Source organism: Jaculus jaculus, chromosome 14, assembly GCF_020740685.1.
Source record: "Jaculus jaculus isolate mJacJac1 chromosome 14, mJacJac1.mat.Y.cur, whole genome shotgun sequence".
NCBI lineage: Eukaryota > Metazoa > Chordata > Mammalia > Rodentia > Dipodidae > Jaculus > Jaculus jaculus.
In genome coordinates this window covers 624785-646828 of record NC_059115.1, presented here as the reverse complement: position 1 = coordinate 646828, position 22044 = coordinate 624785, and the positions used below count along the sequence as shown (strand labels likewise).

Sequence of the window (22044 nt, the reverse complement as noted above, 5' to 3'; positions counted from 1 at the left end):
ACTGAACTTGGGTCATTAGGCTATACAGGCAAGGGCCTTAACAGCTGAGCCATCTTTCCAGTCCCTCTTCAATTTTGATAGGTGACATGATAGCTTGCTCACCACCTACTGGGCACATCCAAAATGAGCATCAGCATCAAGACCAGTGGTTCTTCCTCTGATGTACATAGGAGTCAAGTAGGAGGCTGGGCTTGCTTGTAAAGCTTGATGGCCTGGGGTTCAATTCCCCAGTACCCATGTAAAGCTGGATGCACAAAGTGGCACATGCATCTGGAATTCATTTGTAGAGGCAAGAGGTCCTGGTGTGACCAGTCTCTCTCTTTGCAAATATATTTAATGTTTTTTTTAGTTTTTTGAGGTAGGGTCTCACTCTGGTCCAGGCTGACCTGGAATTAACTATGTAGTCTTAGGGTGGCCTCGAACTCACAGCGATCCTTCTACCTCTGCTGCCTTAGTGCTGGGATCAAAGGCATGCATCACCACGCCTGGCTCTGCAAATACATTTAAAAAATGATTTAAAAAAATAGAGTCAGGGCTGGAGAGATGGCTTAGCGGTTAAGTGCTTGCCTGTGAAGCCAAAGGACTCTGGTTCAAGGCTCAATTCACCAGGAGCCACATTAGCCAGATGCACAAGGGGGCGCACGCATCTGGAGTTCATCTGCAGTGGCTGGAGGCCCTACCATCCCCATTCTCTTTCTTTCTATCTGCCTCTTTCTGTCTGTTGCTCTCAAATAAATAAAATGATTTAAAAAAAAAAAAAAGTCAGAGCTGGGTGTCGTGGTGCACACACTCAGGAGGCAGAAGAGGATTGTTGTGAGTCTGAGACCACATAGTGAATTCCAGGTCACCTTGGGCTAGAGCAAGGCCTTAACTTGGGGGAGAGGGTAAACTAGGGAGCATTATATATGAGGCCAGGGCCTAAGTCTCACATTATTCTTAGAAAGTCCTCAGGAATTGTCACATGAAACCAGGGTTAGGATATGTCCACTAAGGTTAATTTTTGTGTGCTCCCTGTTCCAACAATGAAGGAAATAGGCAGGTAGGGCAGTTCTGACCCCAAAACAGGGTCTCCCTGGAGAACTAGAAGAAGCACAGGGTTAGTTGTATGGAACATGGAGATGAAATCTAGAAAAACGCAGGGCTTATACATGGTCAGTCCTCATCTTCTGAAGGGACCTGAGATGCAAAGGAACTTAGTCACTGGAACAGGAAGCTCTTTACTGGGGACTAGTAGGCCAAATGAACTCATAATTTGGCTAGTGGGTAAGTACGCATCTTTCTGGGGAGAGTAAAGAGGAGGGCACATCTTCTGAGGGACCAACCCACTAAATTTCATTTTGGGGGGGATTAGATAGATGGTTCAGTGGTAAAAGATGCTTGCCTTGAGGTTCCATTCCTCAGTATCCCATAAAGCCAGACACACCAAAAATGGCACATACACCTAGAATTTGTTTGCAGTGGCAGGAGGCCCTGGCACATGTTTCATACTCTTTCCCCCATCTTCCCTCCCTTCCCCTCTCTCTCTTCTGCCTACTACTAAATAAAAATTTAAAAGATAAAGCCAGGCGTGGTGGTGTATGCCTTTAATCCCAGAACTTGGGAGGCAGAGGTAGGAGGATTACCATGAGTTTGAGGCCACCCTGAGACTCCATAGTGAATTCCAGGTCAGCCTGGGCTAGAGTGAGACCCTACCTTGAAAAACCAGAAAACAAAAATTTAAAAATAATTTCATTTTTGTGATGGTGCTGGGTATGGAAACCAGGTCCTTATGCTTATTAGACAATTGCCCTACCACTGAGCTACATCCCTAGCATGCATTAAGTATTAAGACCTACTGCTTGGGCTGGGGAGATGGCTCAGGGATTAAAGGTGTTTGCTTGCAAAGCCTGTTGGCTGTATCAAATCCTCAATATTCACATAAAGGTAGAACATGTATCTAAAGTTCATTCGCAGCAATGTGCTCATGTTTTTTTTTTTCTCTCTCTCAAATAAATAAATAAATAAATAAATAAATAAATATTTCTCAAAAAGAGCTATTGCTTTAGATAAATGTGCTAGGCTCTCCCATGAATAAAGCAGCATGCTTGGCTACAGTTCTACTCATTTTGGCACATTTGCTCACAACCCAAGAAGCACAGGACTAACCCCAGGTCACAAGGGCACAGTGGTTGAGCTGGATCCAGAACTTTATGTGCTCTATTCCAAGATAAGTGAGTGGGCCAGAAGGACATACTCTCTCATGATGTCTGGTCCTCAGAAGAACCTGGGACCTTCTCCTAGGCCCATCCTTTCAGGATTTCCACTTACTGGGTCAGCAGTGTATGGGCCAAGAATGTGGATTTTAAGTCATTCTAACCACCCCCTTCATGATTTTAATGATAAATTTAAGTGTGGGAAATACAAGGGAATAAAAAGCCAGAATGAACAACAAAAGAAAGAAACAAACAAAGAGAGGAGAAAAGGAGGGAGGGAGGGAGAGAGAGAGGGAGGGAGGGAGGGACGGAGGGAGGGAAGGAGGGAAGGAAGGAAGCAGTGAGTAAGTCAGAGGAGGGACAGCTTCTTAATAGGGACATACTCCAGGTCCAAGAAACAGAAATGAGTTGAGTGGAACTGGGTGTGGTAGAGTATGCCTTAAATCCCAGGACCCAGGAGGCAGAGGTAGGAGGATTGCTGTGAGTTGGAGGCCAACCTGGGACTATAGAGTGAGATCCAGGTCAGCTTGGACTAGAGTGAGACCCTAACTCACAACAAAGCAAAACAAATAAGCTGGGAGAATAGGGAATGCTAAGGGTGAGAATAACAAGAAATGACACCTTCTTTGTCTTAGAGTCCCCTTATGTCTATTAGGAAGAGTTTAACTGTGATCACTTCCCTTTAAGTTATGCTCTGTTTGGCTGGACAGATGGCTTAGCAGTTAAGGACCCCAGGGTCCATATAAGCCAGATGCACAAGGAGGCACGTGCATCTGGAGTTTGTTTGCAGTGGCTGGAGGCCCTGGTGTGCCCATTCTCTCTCATGCTCTCTCTACCTCTTTCTCATAAATAAATAAATAAATAAATAAAATTAAGCTGGTTGTGGTGGCACACACCTTTAATCCCAGCATTTGGGAGGCAGAGGTCAGAGGAATGAGTTCAAGGTCACCCTGAAACTACAGTGAAATCCAGGTTAGCCTGAGCTAGAGTGAGACCCTACCTCGAAAAAGCAAAAAGTTAAGTTAAAACCAATTTGCCCTAATAAATCAATAGCAATAAATATCAGTGGTGATTCTGGTAAGACTGGCACCCAACAAGTTATGATGGATTAGTTGGGTAGAGGTATGACAAAGCTGTGTAAAACACTAGCCTGTCCCCAAACTTTACTGCCTCCAGATTCATACCACAAATAGTGAGTTTCATCCCTGTTGCTAGAGCAGGGGAAGGCCTGCAGGGTGGGAAATGGCTGAGCTTCAGCCTTCTCCAGCTAGGGAGAATTCTTACTGCTCTGTCTGCCAGACTGGGAAATCAGGCTAGTGTGACTCCTGGTCTAGGTAACTGTTTTCTCTTATAACCATGTGTGTTTAGCAACCTTTACATAAAGACTCACTAGGAAACAGTGAGGTGTTGGGGTTGAAGAGATGGCTCAGCAGTTAGGCATTTGTCTGCAAACCCTAGAGACCCAGATTTGACTCCCCAGGACCCAAATAAAGGTACATGCACAAAATGGTGAATGTATCTGGAGTTCATTTGCAACAGCTACAGATCCTGGTGCATCCATTCTCTTCTGTCTTTCTTCTCTCTGATTTCAAATAAATAAATAAAAATATTAAAGAAATAAAGGTGTTGTTAAGATGGGTGGGCCTGGTGAGATAAGACCAGGAAGCTCTGTGGATCCCCAAATCCCAACCTTAGAAACCCATGCTGATTTCCTCATCTGTAAAACATAAACAGTATTTTATAAGGAGACTGCAAAGACTACTTGAGTTACAACAATAAAAACAATTGATAATTATTGTATATTTAATGCTTGCCAAGTACTGTTGTTAGAGCTCTACCTGTGTCAACCCAATGACTCCTCACAGTACTCTAAAATACCATGGCTGGCTCAGATGTAATTATTATCTTGACCTTAAGAGAAGGAAATTGGTGGCACACGCCTTTAATCCCAGCACTCAGGAGGTATAGGAGGATTGCCATAAGTTCAAGGCCACCCTGAGACTCCATAGTGAATTCCAGGTTAGCCTGGGCTAGAGTGACACCCTACCTCGGAAAACAAACAAACAAACAAACAAAAAACCACAAGATAAGGAAATTGAGGCACAGTGAGAGGCTAAATTATTCCTTTGATGGCAAATGACAACTGTGATTTTATCTTCAGTAATCTGACTCAAGAACCACCAAAGAATACTGTCTTTAAAGCTAAAACAGCCAGATGTGGTTGCACACGCCTTTAATCCCAGCACTTAGGAGGCAGAGGTAGGGGATTGCCATGAGTTCAAGGGTACCCTGAGACTACATAGTGAATTCCAGGTCAGCCTGGGCTAGAGTGAGACCCTACCTCGAAAACCCAAAACCAATAATAATAATAATAATAACACTTAAACATAAGTGAAGGGTATTTACCTTGTGAGGGCCTCCATGGGAACTACCTTAGCAGTGGCTCTTGAGACTGCTCTCTGTACTGATTCCTGTTGATGCTTGGGTTCTCTAGAGACTGGTTATAGAGAAGTTTGGCCTACACATCACAATGCCAGCAGCAGGGGACAGAAAGTGCCTTTCTACATGGTACTTAGGGAACTGATATGAAGAGCTAAATCTAAATTCAAAACTCAGGTTGGGGAAATGGCTCAGCAGGTAAGAGTGCTTGCTATGCAAACCTGAGGGTCTGTGACAACCTGAGCTTCATCCCTAGGCACCCACATAAAAAGCTGGGTGTGAGCTGGGTGTGGTGGCACATGCCTTTAATACCAGAACTTGGGAGGCAGAGGTAGAAGGATCGCCGTAAGTTCGAGGCCACCTTTGGCTGGAGTGAGACCCTACCTTGAAAAACAAAACAAAACAAAACTGGTGTGAGACTTGGGAAAGGGCTCAGTGGTTAAAGGTGTTTGCTTCCAACTTACCAACCCAAATCTGATTCCCAGCACTCATATAAAGCTAAATGTGAAGTAGTATGGTTATCTGTAATTCCAAGGAGCCTGTGGCAATGGAAGGCGGAGCTAGGACAATCCAGAAGGCTACCGGCCAGCTAGACTGGCCTATCCAGTAGTACAGCCTATCTCAAAAAAGGAGACTCACAGCCTGCACATGTATACCAGCACTGTGCCACCCACCCCCCAGAGCTGGGTGTGGCCACACACCAGACTCAGATAATTGCTGGGCTTGAATGAAAACAATGAAAAAGAAAAACAAAATAAAACACAAAAGGGCTGGAGAGATGGCTTAGTGGTTAAGGCACTTTTGCCTGTGAAATCTAAGGACCTAGGTTTAATTTCCCAGTATCCATGTAAGCCAGATGCACAAGGTAGTGCATGCATGCATCTGGTGTGTGTTTACAGTGGCTGGAGGCCCTAGCATACCTACTCTCTTTCTCTCCCTCTCTCAAGTTAAAAAAAAAATCATATATATAAATAAAAATCTGGCGCCTCCACTTCTAGGTTCAGTGAGATTCTGTCTCAAGGAAATAAAGCCGAAGGACAAATGAGGACAACAGCTGAAGTTCTTCTCTGGCCTCCCCATAATATACATGGAATGAGCACACCTGTGTACACACAAGCCTCCCACCAAAATTCAAAATTCCCTGAAAGTTATTTATGCCAAATCATGGCTCACTTTCTATGCCCTCTTCACAGATCATGACTTCAGCAGCTCACACAAACCATCTGACATGATCCTTCCTCTGTTATGAATAGCTTCCACTTTGTGTTGCCTTCCACCCCCAAGACTCCATTCCATACCAAAGACTATCAGACCACACAGTCCTAGGAAACTCAATAGGCACAGTGGACATATATCTCAGCCCCACTATTTTTTGACACCTCCTATATATCTCCCTCCTGCTATATTCCCATCTTGAGGGGCAGAAACTCACCAGCACTGTTGGCCTCTGACTCAAGGAGGTGTATGTCATTGCAGTCCGCAAGTGAATGCTCCAGGCAGAGCTGCAGGAAGCGGGCTTGGGTACGGGTGACACGTTTCAGAAGTGACAGCAGGGCCACTGTCTGCTCACACTCATTCCAGCCCTTGAACCAGCCAGCGAGGATGCCCACCTGGTCTCGGAACATCATGGTGCCAGGCCTGGGGCCCGGGTGGTGGGGACGGCGGTGGCAAAGGCCAGCGCCGTCACATGGTCTCGGCTCTGGGCTCCTGTTACTTCTCCCCTGAGGGCCAGGGCTTAAGGATGTTCCCTGGCTTGGTGGCAACTAGTGGTGGGAGGAGAAGGAAGCCTGCTCACATCAGGGGATTTCTTGGTCCAGTCACGCCTCTCCAAGCTCCTAGAAAAGAAAGTGAAGGGATCAGAGAGAGAGACTGAAGCTGTCATGGTGAATGTGGGCTGAGGGGACTTCCTCCCTGTTTCAGGAGGCTTGTCCCAAGGAGTTTATGGGAGGAAGTGAGACCAACACAAGACACTACACCAGATTCTTTCACAACTCAAGATTCACAAAGTGGTGCCCACCTTTAATCCCAGCACTTGGGAGGCAGAGGTAGGAGTATCCTGTGAGTTCGAGGCCACCCTGAAACTACATAGCGAATTCCAAGTCAGCCGAGGCTAGAGTAGACTAGTGAGACTCTGCCTTGAAGAAAAAGATTCAGAGAAAGGCATGAATGCCACTTCAAGGCCCACTCTTGTGATTAAGGAGAAGATGCTGCTCTCCAATTTGGCTCTTATAGACATAAGAGGTGAGTTCAAAAACAATAAGCTGGAGCTGGGCATGGTGGCACACAACTTTAATCCTAGCACTTGAGAGGCAGAGGTAGAGAGTTCAAGGCCACTCTGAGACTACACAGTGAATTCCAGGTCAGCCTGGGTGACAAGTGAAACCCTACTTTGGGGGGAACCCTCCTCCACCCACAAACAGTAAGCTAGATTTATTTTTCTGACATGGGATACAAGAAAGGCTTCACTTACAGGAAAAGATCTGAATTAATGGGTGATCTGGCCTAAGGTGACATGACTAAGCAGACATGCAACCCTGAGTACATCTCTTGACCTTACCATCTCTGTCCACCTCTGCTGAAATATGGACAGAATAATTTGTTCACCAGTTGATAGTATCCTAAGGGCTCCTTAATTACTTCAAGCTAAAATCCACATTGCCTGATCAGGGGTGGATGGTGCGGCAGTGACTACAGTAGAGATCACAGGTTTGTGGATAGCTGGGATTAAATGGGTCTGCCACTGTACACGGTGACAATCTTTAAAAAAAATATATTTACTTATGACAGAGAAATAGGTAGAGAGCATGACAGAGAATGAATGAGTACACCAGGGCCTCTAGCCATTGCTGTAGTCTCAGGGTAGCCTTGAATTTACAATAATTCTCCTACCTCTGCCTCCTCAGTACTGAGATTAAAGGTGTGTGCCACCATGCCTGACTTCATGGTTCCCCCCCCCCCCCCAAGGTAGGCTCTTACTCTGGCCCAGGCTCACCTGGAATTCACTATGTAGTCTCAGAGTGGCCTTGAACTCACAGTGATCCATATATCTCTGCCTCCCAAGTGCTGTGATTAAAGGCATGTGACACCACGCCTGGCTTTTTAAAAAAAAGTACTTAATTTATTTGAGAATAAAAGAGGCAGAGAGACACAGGGAGAAAGGGCAAGGGGAGGAGGAGGAAGAGAGAATGGGTGTGCCAGGACCTCCAGCCACTGCAAAGAGACTCCATACAAATACATCATGCCAACTTTGTGCACCTGAATTTACATGGGGGGTACTGGGGAATTAAACTCAGGTCCTTAGTCTTTGCAGGCAAGCACCTTAACTGCTGAGCCATCTATCAAGCCCCTGACCATCTTGTTTTAAAAAAGTATTTCATTTACTCATTTGCAAGGACAGAAAGAAAGGAAGAATGAATATGAGCACTCCAGGGCCTTTATTCACCTGGCTTTACATGGGTACTGGGGAATAGAACCTTGACAGTCAGGCTTTGCAAGCAAGCACTTTAAAAAAATATTTTATTTATTTCATTATTATTTTTTGTTTTTTTGAGGTAGGGTTTCACTCTAGCCCAGGCTGACCTGGAATTCACTATGTGGTCTCAGGGTGACCTCGAACTCATAGCAATCCTCCTACCTCAGCCTCCTGAATGCTTGGATTAAAGGCATGAGCCACCATGCCTATCTCTAAAATATTTTATTATTTATTTGACAGAAAGAAGGTGGGGGAGGGGGGAGAGAATGAACATGCCATCAGGGTCTCCTGCTATTGCAAATGAACTCCAGACACATGTGCCACCTTGTGCATCTGACTAATGTGGGTCCTGAGGAATCAAACCTGGGTCCTTTGGCTTTGTAGGCAAACACCTTAACCACTAAGCCATCCCTCTAGCCCCAAGCAAGTGCTTTTAACCAGTGAGCCATCTCTCCAGACCCCAGCAATTTATTTATTTATTTAATTTTTAAATTTTTAATAACATTTTCCATGATTATAAAAAAAGTCCCATGGTAATTACCTCCCACCCCACCCCCACACTTTCCCCTTTGAAATTACATTCTCCATCATATTACCTCCCCATTACAATCATTGTACTTACATATATACAATATCAACCTATTAAGTATCCTCCTTCCTTCCCAGCAATTTTTTAAGGGAAAGTCAGATGTTATCTCCTTGGCTTAATGTCTGTCAATGACTTCTTATTGCAATTATATAAAATTTAAACTAAATCTAAATTTATTTTGGCCAAAATGCCCTACGTGACTCCAGTGGTCCCTCCAACTTCATCTTTTTTTTTTTTTTTTTTTTTTGGTTTTGAGGTAGGATCTTGCTCCAACTCAGGCTAACCTGGAATTCATTATGTAGTCTCAGGGTGGCCTCAAACTCACAGTGATCCAACTATCTCTGCTTCCTGTGTGTTGGGATTAAAGGTGTGTGCCACCATGCCTGGCTTTTTTTTTTTTTAATTTTTTTGGTTTATTTTTATTTATTTATTTGAGAGTGACAGACAAGAAAGAGGCAGAGAGAGAGAGAGGGAGGGAGGGAGGGAGGGAGGGAGGGAGGGAGGGAGGGAGGGAGGGAGGGAGGGAGAGAATGGGCACGCCAGGGCCTCCAGCCACTGAAGACGAATTCCAGATGTGTGTGCCCCCTTGTACATCTGGCTTATGTGGGTCCTGGGGAATCGAGCCTCGAACCAGGGTCCTTAGACTTCACAGGCAACGCTTAACCACTAAGCCATCTCTCCAGCCCACGCCTGACTTTTTTTTTTTGGGGGGGGGGGGTTCTGGGTAGGGTCTCACTCTAGCCTAGGCTGCCCCGGAATTCACTCCGTATTCTCAGGGTGGCCTTGAATTCATGGCAATCCTTCTACCTCTGCTTCGCGAGTGCTGGGATTAAAGGCATGCACCACCATGCTGGGCACAATGTCATTTTCTTTCTTTTTTTTTTTTTAATATATTTATTTGAGAGAGAAAGAGAAAGAGAGAGAGAAGAGGAGGCAGACAGAGAGAAGGAGAGAATGGGCGCGCCAGGTCCTCCAGCCACTGCAAACAAACTCCAGATGCATGTGCCCGTTGTGCATCTGGCTTAAGTGGGTCCTGGGGAATCGAACCAGGGTCCTTACACTTCACAGGCAAACATGTTAATAACTAAGCCATTTCCCCAGCCCATAATGTCACTTTCTTAAAGAACCTTTCTTGACTCTCAGTTAAGGACACTATGCCCTGGTCACTCAATTATATAAATTCTGTCTCATTTCTTTATAATGTGGCACTATGAGATACCAACTATTTTATGTTGCTTTTCTCCTCACCAAAATGCAAGCTATGCACTTAGGCCGAGTCTGACACATAAAGCCTCAAAAACAAACAAAAAACCCCACAACCTTGTGTGTGTGTGTGTGTGTGTGTGTGTAAAGAAATTTTCACTATGTGGCTACGTTGGCTTGACACTCAATATCCTTCCTGCTTTAGCTTCCTAAACCCTAGGATTAGGGTTACAGGTATGTAGTAACCATGCCTGGTTTACTATTAAATGAAAGGATAGTGCAGAAGCCATACTTGGGATTTTGACACCCATGCAACAGTTAAGACATGTGAAAACTTTGTCCCAGAAGAAATTTCCTGAGAAAAGAGAAGATAGGACATGGCATGGCTGACTTCAAACAGATGAAGATATGGGACACAAGGGAAATGAATGTTTTTTGTTTTTTTTTTTTTTTTTCCACTCCAAGAGAACCAGGGTAGACAACTGTAAGTGGGAGGCAACATACGAACATGGGAAATGTTCAAAGTCAAGGAAATTCACTTCTAGACCATTCCAGCCAGACTCAGTATGTTGCTGGAGTTACTCTGCTTTTCTCTATGTGTGAGCCCTAGGTGGGAATTGCTGCCTGCAGGATGCTGAAGAAATGAAACACTGGGACTACCCATCAGTGGGGAATGATCAATAAATTGAGGCCGATACTAATCCATAGTATGTATCTACTTTGATCTTGAAAACAAGATGCAAGGAGGGAAAAGCCTATCTAGTGTTTTGAGCTTTAGCTACCAACTTACAGGGATGTCCATAAGATGCATAGTACTAGCTGGATATGGTGGCTGTCCATAATCCAGCATTCAGATTAGGCAGGACTGCTTTGAGCTCCAAGCCAACCTAAATTATAAAATGAGATTCTAACTAAAAAAAAATCAAACCGGGGCTGGAGTGATGTCTTAGTGATTAAGAAATTTTCTGCAAAGCCAAAGGACCCAGGTTCGATTCCCCAGGACCCATGGAAGCCAGACGCACAAGAGGGCACATGCATCTGGAGTTCGTTTGCAGTAGCTGGAGGCCCTGGCATGTTTATTCTCTCTCTTTCTCCCTGTCAAATAAATAAAAAATAAAAATTATTTAAAAAAATAAAATGGGGAAGGGGCTGGAGAGATGGCTCAGCAGTTCCATTTGCCACGTAAAGCCAGATGCACAGAGTGGCACGTGTCTAGAGTGTGTTTGCAGCGACTAGAGGACCTGATATGCCCATGCCTTTAATCCCACCACTCAGGAGGCAGAGGTAGAAGGATTTCTGTGAGTTTGAGGCCAGCCTGAGACTACATAGTGAATTTTAAGGTCAGCCTGGGCTAAAGAGAGACCCTACCTTGAAAAATCTAAAATGAAAAAAAAAAAAAATCAAACCAGGGCTGGGGAGATGGCTCAGTTGGTAAAGTGTTTGTGGTGTTAAGTATGAGGACCCAAGTTCAGATCCCCAGCAGCCATATAAAAACTGTGCATGGTGGCATGTGCCGGTAATACTCAGCATGTGGAGACAGATGAAATCCTGGGGCATATTGGCTAGCTGAATTTGTGGCTCTGTCTCAATAGGTAAGAGAAAGAGCAATACAGGGAGACACCTGACAACTTCTGCCTTTACCTGTGCACATGTATCTGCACCCACATGCATACACACATGCCACACACCATTACCACCACTCCACCAGCCAAGAAAAAAAAAAAAAAAAGTGATGTTAAGAAAAAAATAATAAGGAGCCGGGCGTGGTAGCATACACCTTTAATCCCAGAACTTGGGAGGCAGAAGTAGGTGTATTGCCATGAGTTCAAGGCCACCCTGAGACTACATAGTGAATTCCAGGTCAGCCTGGGTTAGAGTGAGATCCTACCTTGAAAAACAATAAAACAAAACAAGGCTGGCTCAGTGTGAGTACTATGATTAATTATCAATGTGTGCCCTGGACACAGGGTGGATGAAATGTTAGCTCTAGTGCCTGAAAAACATCAGTTTCCCTTCTCAGTTTCAGCATTTGGTGGCTTTATGTTCCAAAGAGGCAACAGCTGATTCAACATAAGGGAGAATTTTAAAATAATGCATCTGTCCCAGAATGGAACTGGCTGCCATGTAAGGCTTCCAGTTTGCTGAAAGTGGTCAAGCAGAGGCTAGGTGGACATCCCTTGGGAGTGGGAGGGATTCCTTTACTGGATGGCAACTCAAGATAGAAGGCCATGTTACTATTTCAGAGGGAACATTTGTGATGTGGGGTTTGATATGCCAAAAGCATTTACAGCAAAAAGATGACCCAATCTATAAACCAAAGTTGTGCATATTTTTGCCCATAAATTCTTTTTCTTTTTCTTTTCTTTTTGGTTTTCAAAGTAGGGTCTCACTCTAGCCTAGGCTGACCTGCAACTCACTCTAGTCCCAGGCTCACAGCGATCCTCCTATCTCTGCTTCCCCAGTGCTGGGATTAAAGGCATACACCACCATGCCCAGCTCCCATTAATTCTTTTACTGGCAGTTACTTTTCCTAAGCAACAGGACTACATTCCCCAAATAAGCTGTTGATTAAACATCTATCTAGCTTCTTCCAACAAAGCTTTGGGACATAATGGGGTCTCACACATGATGCTTACCAGACCAGGCTTTGAACCCAGCTGGCCACTAGAGAGAAGTCACTATTTAGCTACAACCAACTGCTGCTGAGTTGGAACAGGGGGTTCAACACTACTAGATCTTGGATTTTTAAGAAATAATTTTTCTTAAAAGTTTTAACTTTATTTATTTTGTGTGTGTGTGTGTGTGTGTGAGAGAGAGAGAGAGAGAAAGAGAGTGAGAGCGAGAGAATACGCACACCAGAGCCTCTAGCCACTGCAAACAAACTCCAGACACATGTGCCACCTTGTGCATCTGGCTTACTGGGTTCTGGGGAGTTGAACCTAAGTCCTTAGGCTTCACAGGCAAGCACCTTAACCACTAAGCAATCTCTCCAGTTCTTATAATTATTTATTTTTACATATTTATTTGAGAAAGAGAGAAAGAGGCAGACAGGCAGAAGAGAGAGAGACACACACAGAATATGAATGGGCACCTAGGGCTTCCAGCCACTGCAAGCAAACTCCACTTTCTGGCTTTACGTGAGTACTGGAGAATAGAACCTAAGTCCTTGGGCTTGCAGGCAAGTACCTTAACTGCTGAGCCATCTCTCCAGCCCAATCCTAGATTCTTTTTTCCCTATTTAAAAAAATTTATTTCTTCTTGCCACTGGAAAAGAACTCCAGATATAAGCACTACTTTATACACCTGGCTTTATGTGGATACTAGGGAACTGAACCTGGGCTAGCAGGCTTTCAAAGAAGTACATTTAATCACTGAGCCATCTCCCAGCCCCAAATTTTTCTCTTTTCAAATGTTGAAAATAAATTTACATTAAAACATCAATAGGCTAGGCATGGTAGCCCACACCTTTGCTCCCAGTACTCTAGAGAGGCAGAGGTAGGAAAATTGTGAGAATTTTGAGTTAGAGGTCACCCTGAGACTATATAGTAAATTCCAGGTCAGTCTGGGCTAGAGCATGACCCTATCTGGAAACAAAATAACAACTAAAAAATCAATAGTGAACTACTAAATAGAACCAAACAAAAGCAAGAAATCTGGGCTGGGGAGACAGCTTAGCGGCTAGGGCATTTGCCTGCAAAGCCAAAGGATCCTGGTTTGACTCTCTAGGACCCATGAAAGCCAGATGCACAAGGGGGTGCACACATCTGGAGTTCGTTTGCAGTGGCTGGAGGTCCTGGTGCACCCACTTTCTCTCTCTCTCCCTCTTCTCTCAAATAAATAAAATATATATAAAAAGAAATCTGCTGGGTGTGGTAGTGTACACCTTTAATCCTAGTACTCAGAGACAGAAGTAGCAGGAGTGCTGTGAGTTCCAGGTCAGCCTGGGCTACAGTGAGACCCTACCTTGAAACACAGTACAAAAAAATCCAAAAACCCAGCCGGACATGGTGGCGCATGCCTTTAATCCCAGCACTTGGGAGGCAGAGGCAGGAGGATTGCCATGAGTTCGAGGCCACCCTGAGACTACATAGTGAATTCCAGGTCAGCCTGAGCTAGAGCGAGACCCTGTCTTAGAAAACAACAACAACAAAAATCCCCAAACCTTGTGGCCTTTGGAACAAACTGGGAATAGGCTAGAAGTCAACTAATGATTCCTCCCTTGAGGCCACTCTTCTCAGTCTAGTCCAGGCTGACCTGGAATTCATTATGTAGTCTCAGGGTGGCCTTAAACTCATGGTGATCCTCCTACCTCTGCCTCCTGAGTGCTGGGATTAAAGATATATGCCACCATGCCTGGCTAGGCCACGGGCTTCTTTACATCTTCAAGTTACCCCACTGCTCAGAGAACAAGACTGGTGGACAAGATGGAGCAATGAAACAGGCTGGGCATGGTGGCACATGCCTTTAATCCCAGCAGTTGAAAGGCAGAGGTAGGATTGCTGGAAGTTCCAGGTCAGCTTGGGTTACAGTGAGACTCTACGTCAAAAAAAATAAAAAAAAAGAGGGTTCTGGTAGTTTGCAGTGAATACTGGGGCTTTAGGAATCTCAGTTAAAATCTTTTTACTTAAACCAGGCGTGGTGCCGCATGCCTTTAATCCCAGCACTTGGGAGACTGAGGTAGGAAGACTTGAGTTCCCAGTCCCCCTGAGACTAAAATAGTGAATTCCAAGTCAGCCTGGAGTAGAGCGAGACCCTAACTTACAAAACCAGAAAACAAAAACAAAAACATTATCCTCAGTGACCACTGCAGAAGAGGTGCTGAAAAAATGTAAGAGGCATAGGAAAGGGAGGAATGCTTTGCAGTGCTGTATTTCAGACATAAAATGGCTATGGCATCTATGATTTCACAGTGGCTAACACTACTTTTGCAAGACTTGTATGAGAGGAAGGAGGAAAATGATGAAGCCTGACATGGTGATGCACGACTTTAATCCCAGTACTTGGGAGGCAGAAGTAGGAGTAATGCTGTGAATTCGTGGCCAGTCTGGGATTACAAAGTGAATTCCAGATCAGCATGGACTATAGTGAAACCCTACCTAGAAAAACAACAACCCCCAAAATGAGTACATCAAAACTGAAACAGCTCTCATAACTCATAAGATCCAACTCCATGGTGAATATCAGCAATTCCACTAAGAAGAGCCTTTAATGAAGGACAGGGAGGAGGGAAATGATGGTAGCAACACATGATGTATCCATACAGTTTCTACTTTTTTTTTCAAGGTAGGGTGTCACTCTAGCTCAGGATGACCTACAATTCACTATGTACTCTCAGGGTGACCTTGAACTCAGGGCAGTCCTCTTACTTCTGCCTCCTGAGTGCAGGGAGATAGGTACAGAAAAGAACTTGCACTGGGCATGGTGGTGCACGCCTTTAACCCCAGCACTCGGGAGGCAGAGGTAGGAGGATTGCCATGAGTTCGAGGCCACCCTGAGACTCCATAGTGAATTCCAGGTCAGCCTGGGCTAGAGTGACACCCTCGAAAAACCAAATAAATAAATAAATAAATAAATAAATAAATAAATAAATAAATAAAGTAACAAACAAAACCAGGTCAAGGTATGGTTAGGATAGCCTGAGACCAGATCAGCCCAAGCTAGGGCAAGACCATACCATGGGGGGAGGGGAAAAAGCTGGGCGTGGTGGTGCACGCCTTTAATCCCAGCACTTAGGAGGCAGAAGTAGGTGGATCTCTGCAAGGTAATGGGGAAATGGATCAGTGTGTTAACATGGCATTTGTTTGCAAAGTCTGCCAACCTTTATTCCCCCATACTCATGTAAAACCACACACACCAAATAGCGCATGCATCTGGAGTTCAACTGTAGCAAGAGGCCCTGGTACACCTATTCACATATTCATATCTTTTTCTCGTAATAAATAAATACAAAATTTATTTTTAAAAGAAAGCTGGAGAGATGGCTTAGTGATTAAGATGCTTGCCTGCAAAGCCTAAGGACCCATTTTTGACTCTCCAGATCCCATGTAAGCCAGATGCACAAGGTGACGCAAGCACACAAGGTCACACATGTGCATACATGACACACGCACCTGGAGTTTGATTGCAGTGGCTGGAGGCCCTAGTGCACCAATTCTCTCCCTCACCCCCCTCATTCTCTCTCTCTCTCTCTCTCACACACACACACACACACACACACACACACACACACACAGAGAAATTAGGGGAGGATAAAGAAGACCTGTTCAAATCATTTGAAGACGACCTAGGTCCACCTAGCCCAAAGCAAAGATGTTTCAGTTCCACAGACCAATAAATATGTCCCTTCTTGATTAGGTCTGTTTGAATTAAGTTTCTACTACTTTAAACTGAAACAACCCAACACTTGCATACAAAACAGAATTCATCACTGTTCTGGTTGTTTGTTCTCACATAACCAAAACCACTCCCTGCTCTAGAGGAACACAAGAGGAACTCCTATGGCAAAAGTCTCTCAAACAGCCCAGCAATATTGATGGCATTTGACCATATTTGGATTAAGTAACCTTATTGGAAAGAATCTACCAACTCTGCAGGTGAAAAATGGAGCCAACAAAGTAACTAAGAGGTTCCAGGGAAAACTACCTCTTCCTTTCAGGCTTTTTCCCTGGCCCAAAGCAGAGAGAAGACTGAAGGTGCCTCTAGTGGTCAGCTTCATTTTTATTCAGTAACAAGATTGTGGGGTCAAGTCAGAACTGGCTGGAAGCTTGCCTTTCCCACTGATACTGTTGAAGTTTGGTAAGTTATTCAGTTTCTTCTATGAAGTTGTGGTAAGAATAAAATGAAACAATGTATATAAAAATACCTAACATGATGTTTCACAGGCTTTCCCACATCATAGACTGCCTTGCGCCAACAGTTCTCCATAGGTGAGTTCATTTGATCTTAAAACCTCTACTTTTATCATTTGTTTGAGACACAGTCTGTCTATGAAACCCAGGCTAGCCTTGAACTTGAGACCCTACTCCCTCAGCCTTTTAAATGCTGGGATCACAGGCATATAGCATTACACCCAACAAAACTTCTATTTTTAAAATACATGTTAAGGCTGAGGGTAGAGCTCAATGGCAGAGTGTTTGCCTAACATGTGTAAGGCACTGGGTTTAATCCTTAGAATCACATACAAATATATGAACAATACATAAATGTGCAATATATGAATATCCTCATTTTTTTGCTTGTGTCACTTTGTGTGGTGTCTGGCTTATGAGGGATCTGAAGAGTTGAACATGGGTCCTTAGGCTTCACAGGCAAGTGCCTTAACCGCTAAGCCATCTCTCCAGCCCAAACATCCTCAATTTGCAGATGAAAAAACCGTAGCAGAGAAGGTAAGTCATTTGCTCATGACTGTATACAAGATTTTCAAGGGCTGGGCATTCTGCCTCAGAGCTTTTACTTTTAAAAAATGTTACAGCTTTCTACAAACTGACTTTGGTGCCCAGCAAGGTGGGCCTATGGGTACACTCTTTAATGCTAACATCTTAGTGAATAGTGTCCCATCAACCGTCCTGTCCAGTTCTTGGTTCTGAACTAGGCCTTTGAGGAACACATATTTCATGAACAAGGTAGTAGTCTAGTTACCTAAGGTGAACTCACTATCCTAATAGGAGAATGTCAGAAGCCAAAGAAGCCCAACATTTCATTTGTAAGAACCAATTGTTATTTTCAGAAATCCTGAGATATGTACATAAAATATACACCATTCACTTCTGCAGGGAAGCCTTTTGTACAAATGGTTTGGGGGAGGCAAAGGAAGGAGGAGAAGGGCAAAAGCCACCCAAGGTCCCTGAAGACAAGCATAGCATAGTGAGCTCTGGGAAGCCCTGGAATAGAGAATGCTAGTGTTCTTGGTTCCACTCCCAAAATCTCTTGACTCTTTCCTGTAAAAGTGCTTCCTGTTCCCTGTTCTTTTTGTACACTTGGGCTCTCACTTAGCAATGCAATCAGTTCCTGAAGAGTCAAGCATCACCTTTTTGTGGACACCTTACAATCTTTTGTTACCTTTGACTCTTCTTCCTGAAGTTTTTTTTTTTTTTTTTTTAAATTTGGTTTTTCGAGGTAGGGTCTTGCTTTAGCCCAGGCACACCTGGAATTCACTATGTGGCCTCAGGGTGGCCTCAAACTCACCACAATCCTCCTACTTCTGCCTCCTGAGTGCTAGGCTTAAAGGCATGCGCCACCACGGGGCTTTTATTTTTTAGTCAGGCTCTTGCTATGTAGCCAGGCTGGCTTAGAACTGGAGGTCTTTCTTCCTCCACCTCTTCAGTGCTGGGATTATAGGTCTGTGTCTACCACAATTAGATCTTTTGTTTTGAGGGTCTGGTGGGGGCAGGAGGCAGAGGGGGGATAAGGTTTGGTCAGGGTCTCAAAAGCTATGTAGCCTTGGCTAGTCTCTAGAATTACAGGCATGCACTAACCAGGACAACAGCCTAAGATCTTTTTTGTTTTGCTTTGGTTTTTTTTTTGAGGTAAGGTCTCACTCTAGCCCAGGGTGACCTGGGATTCACTATGTAGTCTTGGGGTGGCCTTGAACTCATGGCCATCCTCCTACCTCTGCCTCCTGAATGCTGGAATTAAATGTGTGCACCACCATGTCCAGCTCTTTTGCTTTTTTTTTTTTTTTTTTAAGTTTTATTTATTTTCGTAGTTGACAGAGAGAGAGAGAGAGAAAGAGGCAGATAGAACAGGTGCATCAGAGCCTCCAGCCACTGCAAATAAACTAGACACATGCAACACCTTATGCACCTGGCTTATGTTAGTATTGGGGAATCGAACCTAGGTCCTTAGGCTTTGCAGGCAAGTGCCTTAACCACTAAGCCATCTCTCCAGCCCCCCCTTTTTAAAATTTTTTCTAGGTAGGGTCTCACTGTAGCCCAGGCTGACCCGGAATTCACTAATGTAGTCTCAGGGTGGCCTCAAACTCATGGCAATCCTACCTCTGCCTCCTGAGTGGTGGGATTAAAGTCATGCACTACCTGGTGTCTGTTGCTTTTGAGACAGGGACTCACTATGTAGACCAGGATGGCCTCAGACTTGTGGCAATCTTCCTGGTTCTTCCTCCTGGGCGCCGGGATGCTGATTACAGGTGTACAACACCACAACCAGCTAATTATTCTCTCTCTCCCTGCTTAAGTTTACTGAGCACACTCCAAGGGTACAGTGGGCATGGCAGGAACTGAAGAACTGCCTGCATAATTATTTTTACTTAAATGTCAGCTAATGTCCTTATCTTTCCAAAAACTCAAGTGGTTCTGGAACTAGACTGCCATGTCAAAAATAAAACACTATCACTTACTACCTGCTTCATTTCAGGCAAGTGATTTTACTCTGCTATGCCTGCCATCTGATTGTAAAATAGGTTATTGAATACCTACTCTCATAGTGCTGTGAGGTATAAGTGACCTATTATGATTATCCTAGATTCCCCTTTTGCAAATCCCACCCAGTCCTGTTTTCTCTATAATCCAAATACACTCATTTCTCTCTAACTTTCCTTTCTCCATTTTCAAGTCACCATCCTTTATCATCTGGACAAGTATATTGTGCCTCCTAACCCACCGTCCTATATCCATTCTTGCCTGTCTTCCTCATATAAGCCAAAATGAGCTTTCTAAAAAACAAACAAACAAAAAAAAAACAACAAAACCAAAAATAGAGCATATCTCTATTTTGCTACATACACACACACACACACACACACATATGGATCCTTCTAATGACTTTCCACTCCCCTTAATCAGATCTGGGATCACATGTGTTCCAATTTTCCTTGCCTTCCCTGTGGGAAGGAGTTTAATATGATTATCAAGAAAGGGTGGGCTGGAGGCAGGCATGGTGGTGCACACCTTTAATCCCAGCACTTGGGAGGCAGAGGTAGGAGAATCACCTTGAGTTTGAGGCCACCCTGAGACTACATAGTTAATTCCTATTCAGCCTGGACCAGAGTGAGACCCTACCTTGAAAAACCAAAAGAAAAAAAAAAGAGAGAGAGAGAGAGAGCACGCGAGCGAGCAAGGGGTGGGCTTAGCAGTTAAGGCATTTGTCTGCAAAGGCAAAGTACCCAGGTTCAATACCTCAGGACGCACGTTAGCCAGATACACAAGGGGCACATGGTTCTGGAGTTCGTCTGCAGTGGCTGGAGGCCCTGGCATGCCCATTCTGGGTCAAATAAATAAATAATTAAAATATCTTTTTTAAAAGGGGTGTTTTTTCATAGGCTACAGCTCTTCCTAAATTGTACCTAGGCTGCAAGAGCCAACAGAAGGGAAGACTGGCTGTATTGGTTACTAAGGCCTTCAAGAAATATTTGTGATAAATTTCCCCACTGTGCAAAGTCCTTTCTCTGCATGTAACAATGTTTAGTTTAGAATGTCCCACTCCCTGATCTTTTCCCACTTGGTACTTCTCATCTTTTCTGTGTATCAGGCTCAACTGCCACCTCCTCAAAGAGGCCATTTTCTGGCCACTCCATATAGTAGCCATCCTCATACCCTTTTTCCTTTTTTACTTCCTTCATAGCATCACAGACTTTAAAAAAGGGGGGAATGGGCATGTCAGCACCTCTAAGTTCTGCAAAGGAACTCCCGATGCATGTACTACCTTGCACATCTGACTCGCGTGGGTCCTGGAGGAGCAAGCCTGGGTCCTTTGGCTTTGCAGGCAAACACTGACTCAGTTCTCTTTCCACTAATTATACTAGGTAGGATTTAAATCTGAGGACAGTAATCTTTTACCACAAATCAGAAACTTGTCAAGGATGAAGTTAGTCAGTAGAGAAAAGAGAACATTAGTATTATTATTTGAGCTTCTGGATGCTGCTATATACAGTCTGAAGCAATTCTAGCACTGGAATTTTCAGTAACAGGAACCAATTAACACTCCCCTCCTCCCTTACACACACCAATTGTTTTAGAAGTGCTAGAGCTTAAAATCCCCCTTTGAATGACTTTTTTATTTATTTATGTTTATTTGAGGTAGGGTCTCACTCTAGCCTAGGCTGACCTGGAATTCACTACGTAGTCTCAGGGTGGCCTTGAACTCAGTGATCCTCCCACCTCTGCCTCTCAAGTGTACCACCATGCCCCGCTGTTGAATCACTTTTTTTCTAAAAAAATATATTTTTATTTATTTATTTATTTGAGAGAGACAGACAGACACACAGAGAGAAAGTGAGAATGGGCACACCAGGGCCTTCAGCCACTGCAAATGAATTCCAGATGCATGCACCACCATGTGCATCTGGCTTATGTGGGAACCTGGAGAATTGAACCTGGGTCTTTAGGCTTCGCAGGCAAGCACCTTAACTGCTAAACCATCTCTCCAGCCCTGGATCACTTTCTTTTCAAAATATATTTTTATTTATTTATTTAAGAGAGAGTTCATTTGGGTGCACAAATGAACTCCAGATGCATGTGCATCTGGCTTATGTGGGTCCTGGGAAATTGAACCTGGGTCCTCTGGCTTTGAAGGCAAGTCCCTTAACTGCATCACTTTTCAATTAAGGTTATGTTTTTAGAGTCTTGATTAATATGAGCAACTTTTCGTTAATAGCAGTTATGTGTGCAAGATATTGTTTTCAGTACTTTATAGGTAGTACTTAGTCATAACAATTCAACAAAGCAAGACATCATTATCACCTTCATTTTTTGAAGCTGTGGAAAATAAGGGTTGCATCCAGCTCCTATCTGAACAGATAATACAAATCTTTAACCCAAGGCACTATCATCTTGGAACAGAGACCATACACCTTCTACTAGCCCCTCTATCCTCCAGTTCATTGTACATAAAATGAAGATAACTACAGTTTACTTATTTCACAGGGTTCCTATGAATGTGAAATGAAATACAGACAACATACACATTGCCTAGCAAACAGTAATTATTCAATAAGCAGCATTCACTCTTAAATATTCTTACTCTGAGGGTCACTAAACTACAGCTGGACAATGCCATACAAATGGAGGAGCTTTTCTTTCCTTCATCTTTGTCTATAGGTGAATAGAAGTACCACAGATGAGAAAGAAAGAAGCTTTCTTGGTACTTGAGACATAGCTCAGTGGTTAACACTTACCTAATATGCCCAAGGTCCTGGG

At 44.0% G+C, this 22044-nt stretch overlaps 1 protein-coding gene across 3 annotated transcripts in view; it reads right to left on the bottom strand.

The window, feature by feature from the left end:
• Samd4b (sterile alpha motif domain containing 4B) overlaps nt 1–22044 on the bottom strand; it is a 54615-nt gene that overhangs the window by 27795 nt on the left and 4776 nt on the right. For all 3 annotated transcript variants that reach the window (XM_045133976.1, XM_045133978.1, XM_045133977.1), the window contains exon 2: nt 6064–6466. In XM_045133976.1, the coding sequence (XP_044989911.1) occupies nt 6064–6259 (196 nt within the window). In that variant the 5' untranslated portion in view covers nt 6260–6466. The remainder of the gene's footprint in view (nt 1–6063; nt 6467–22044) is intronic.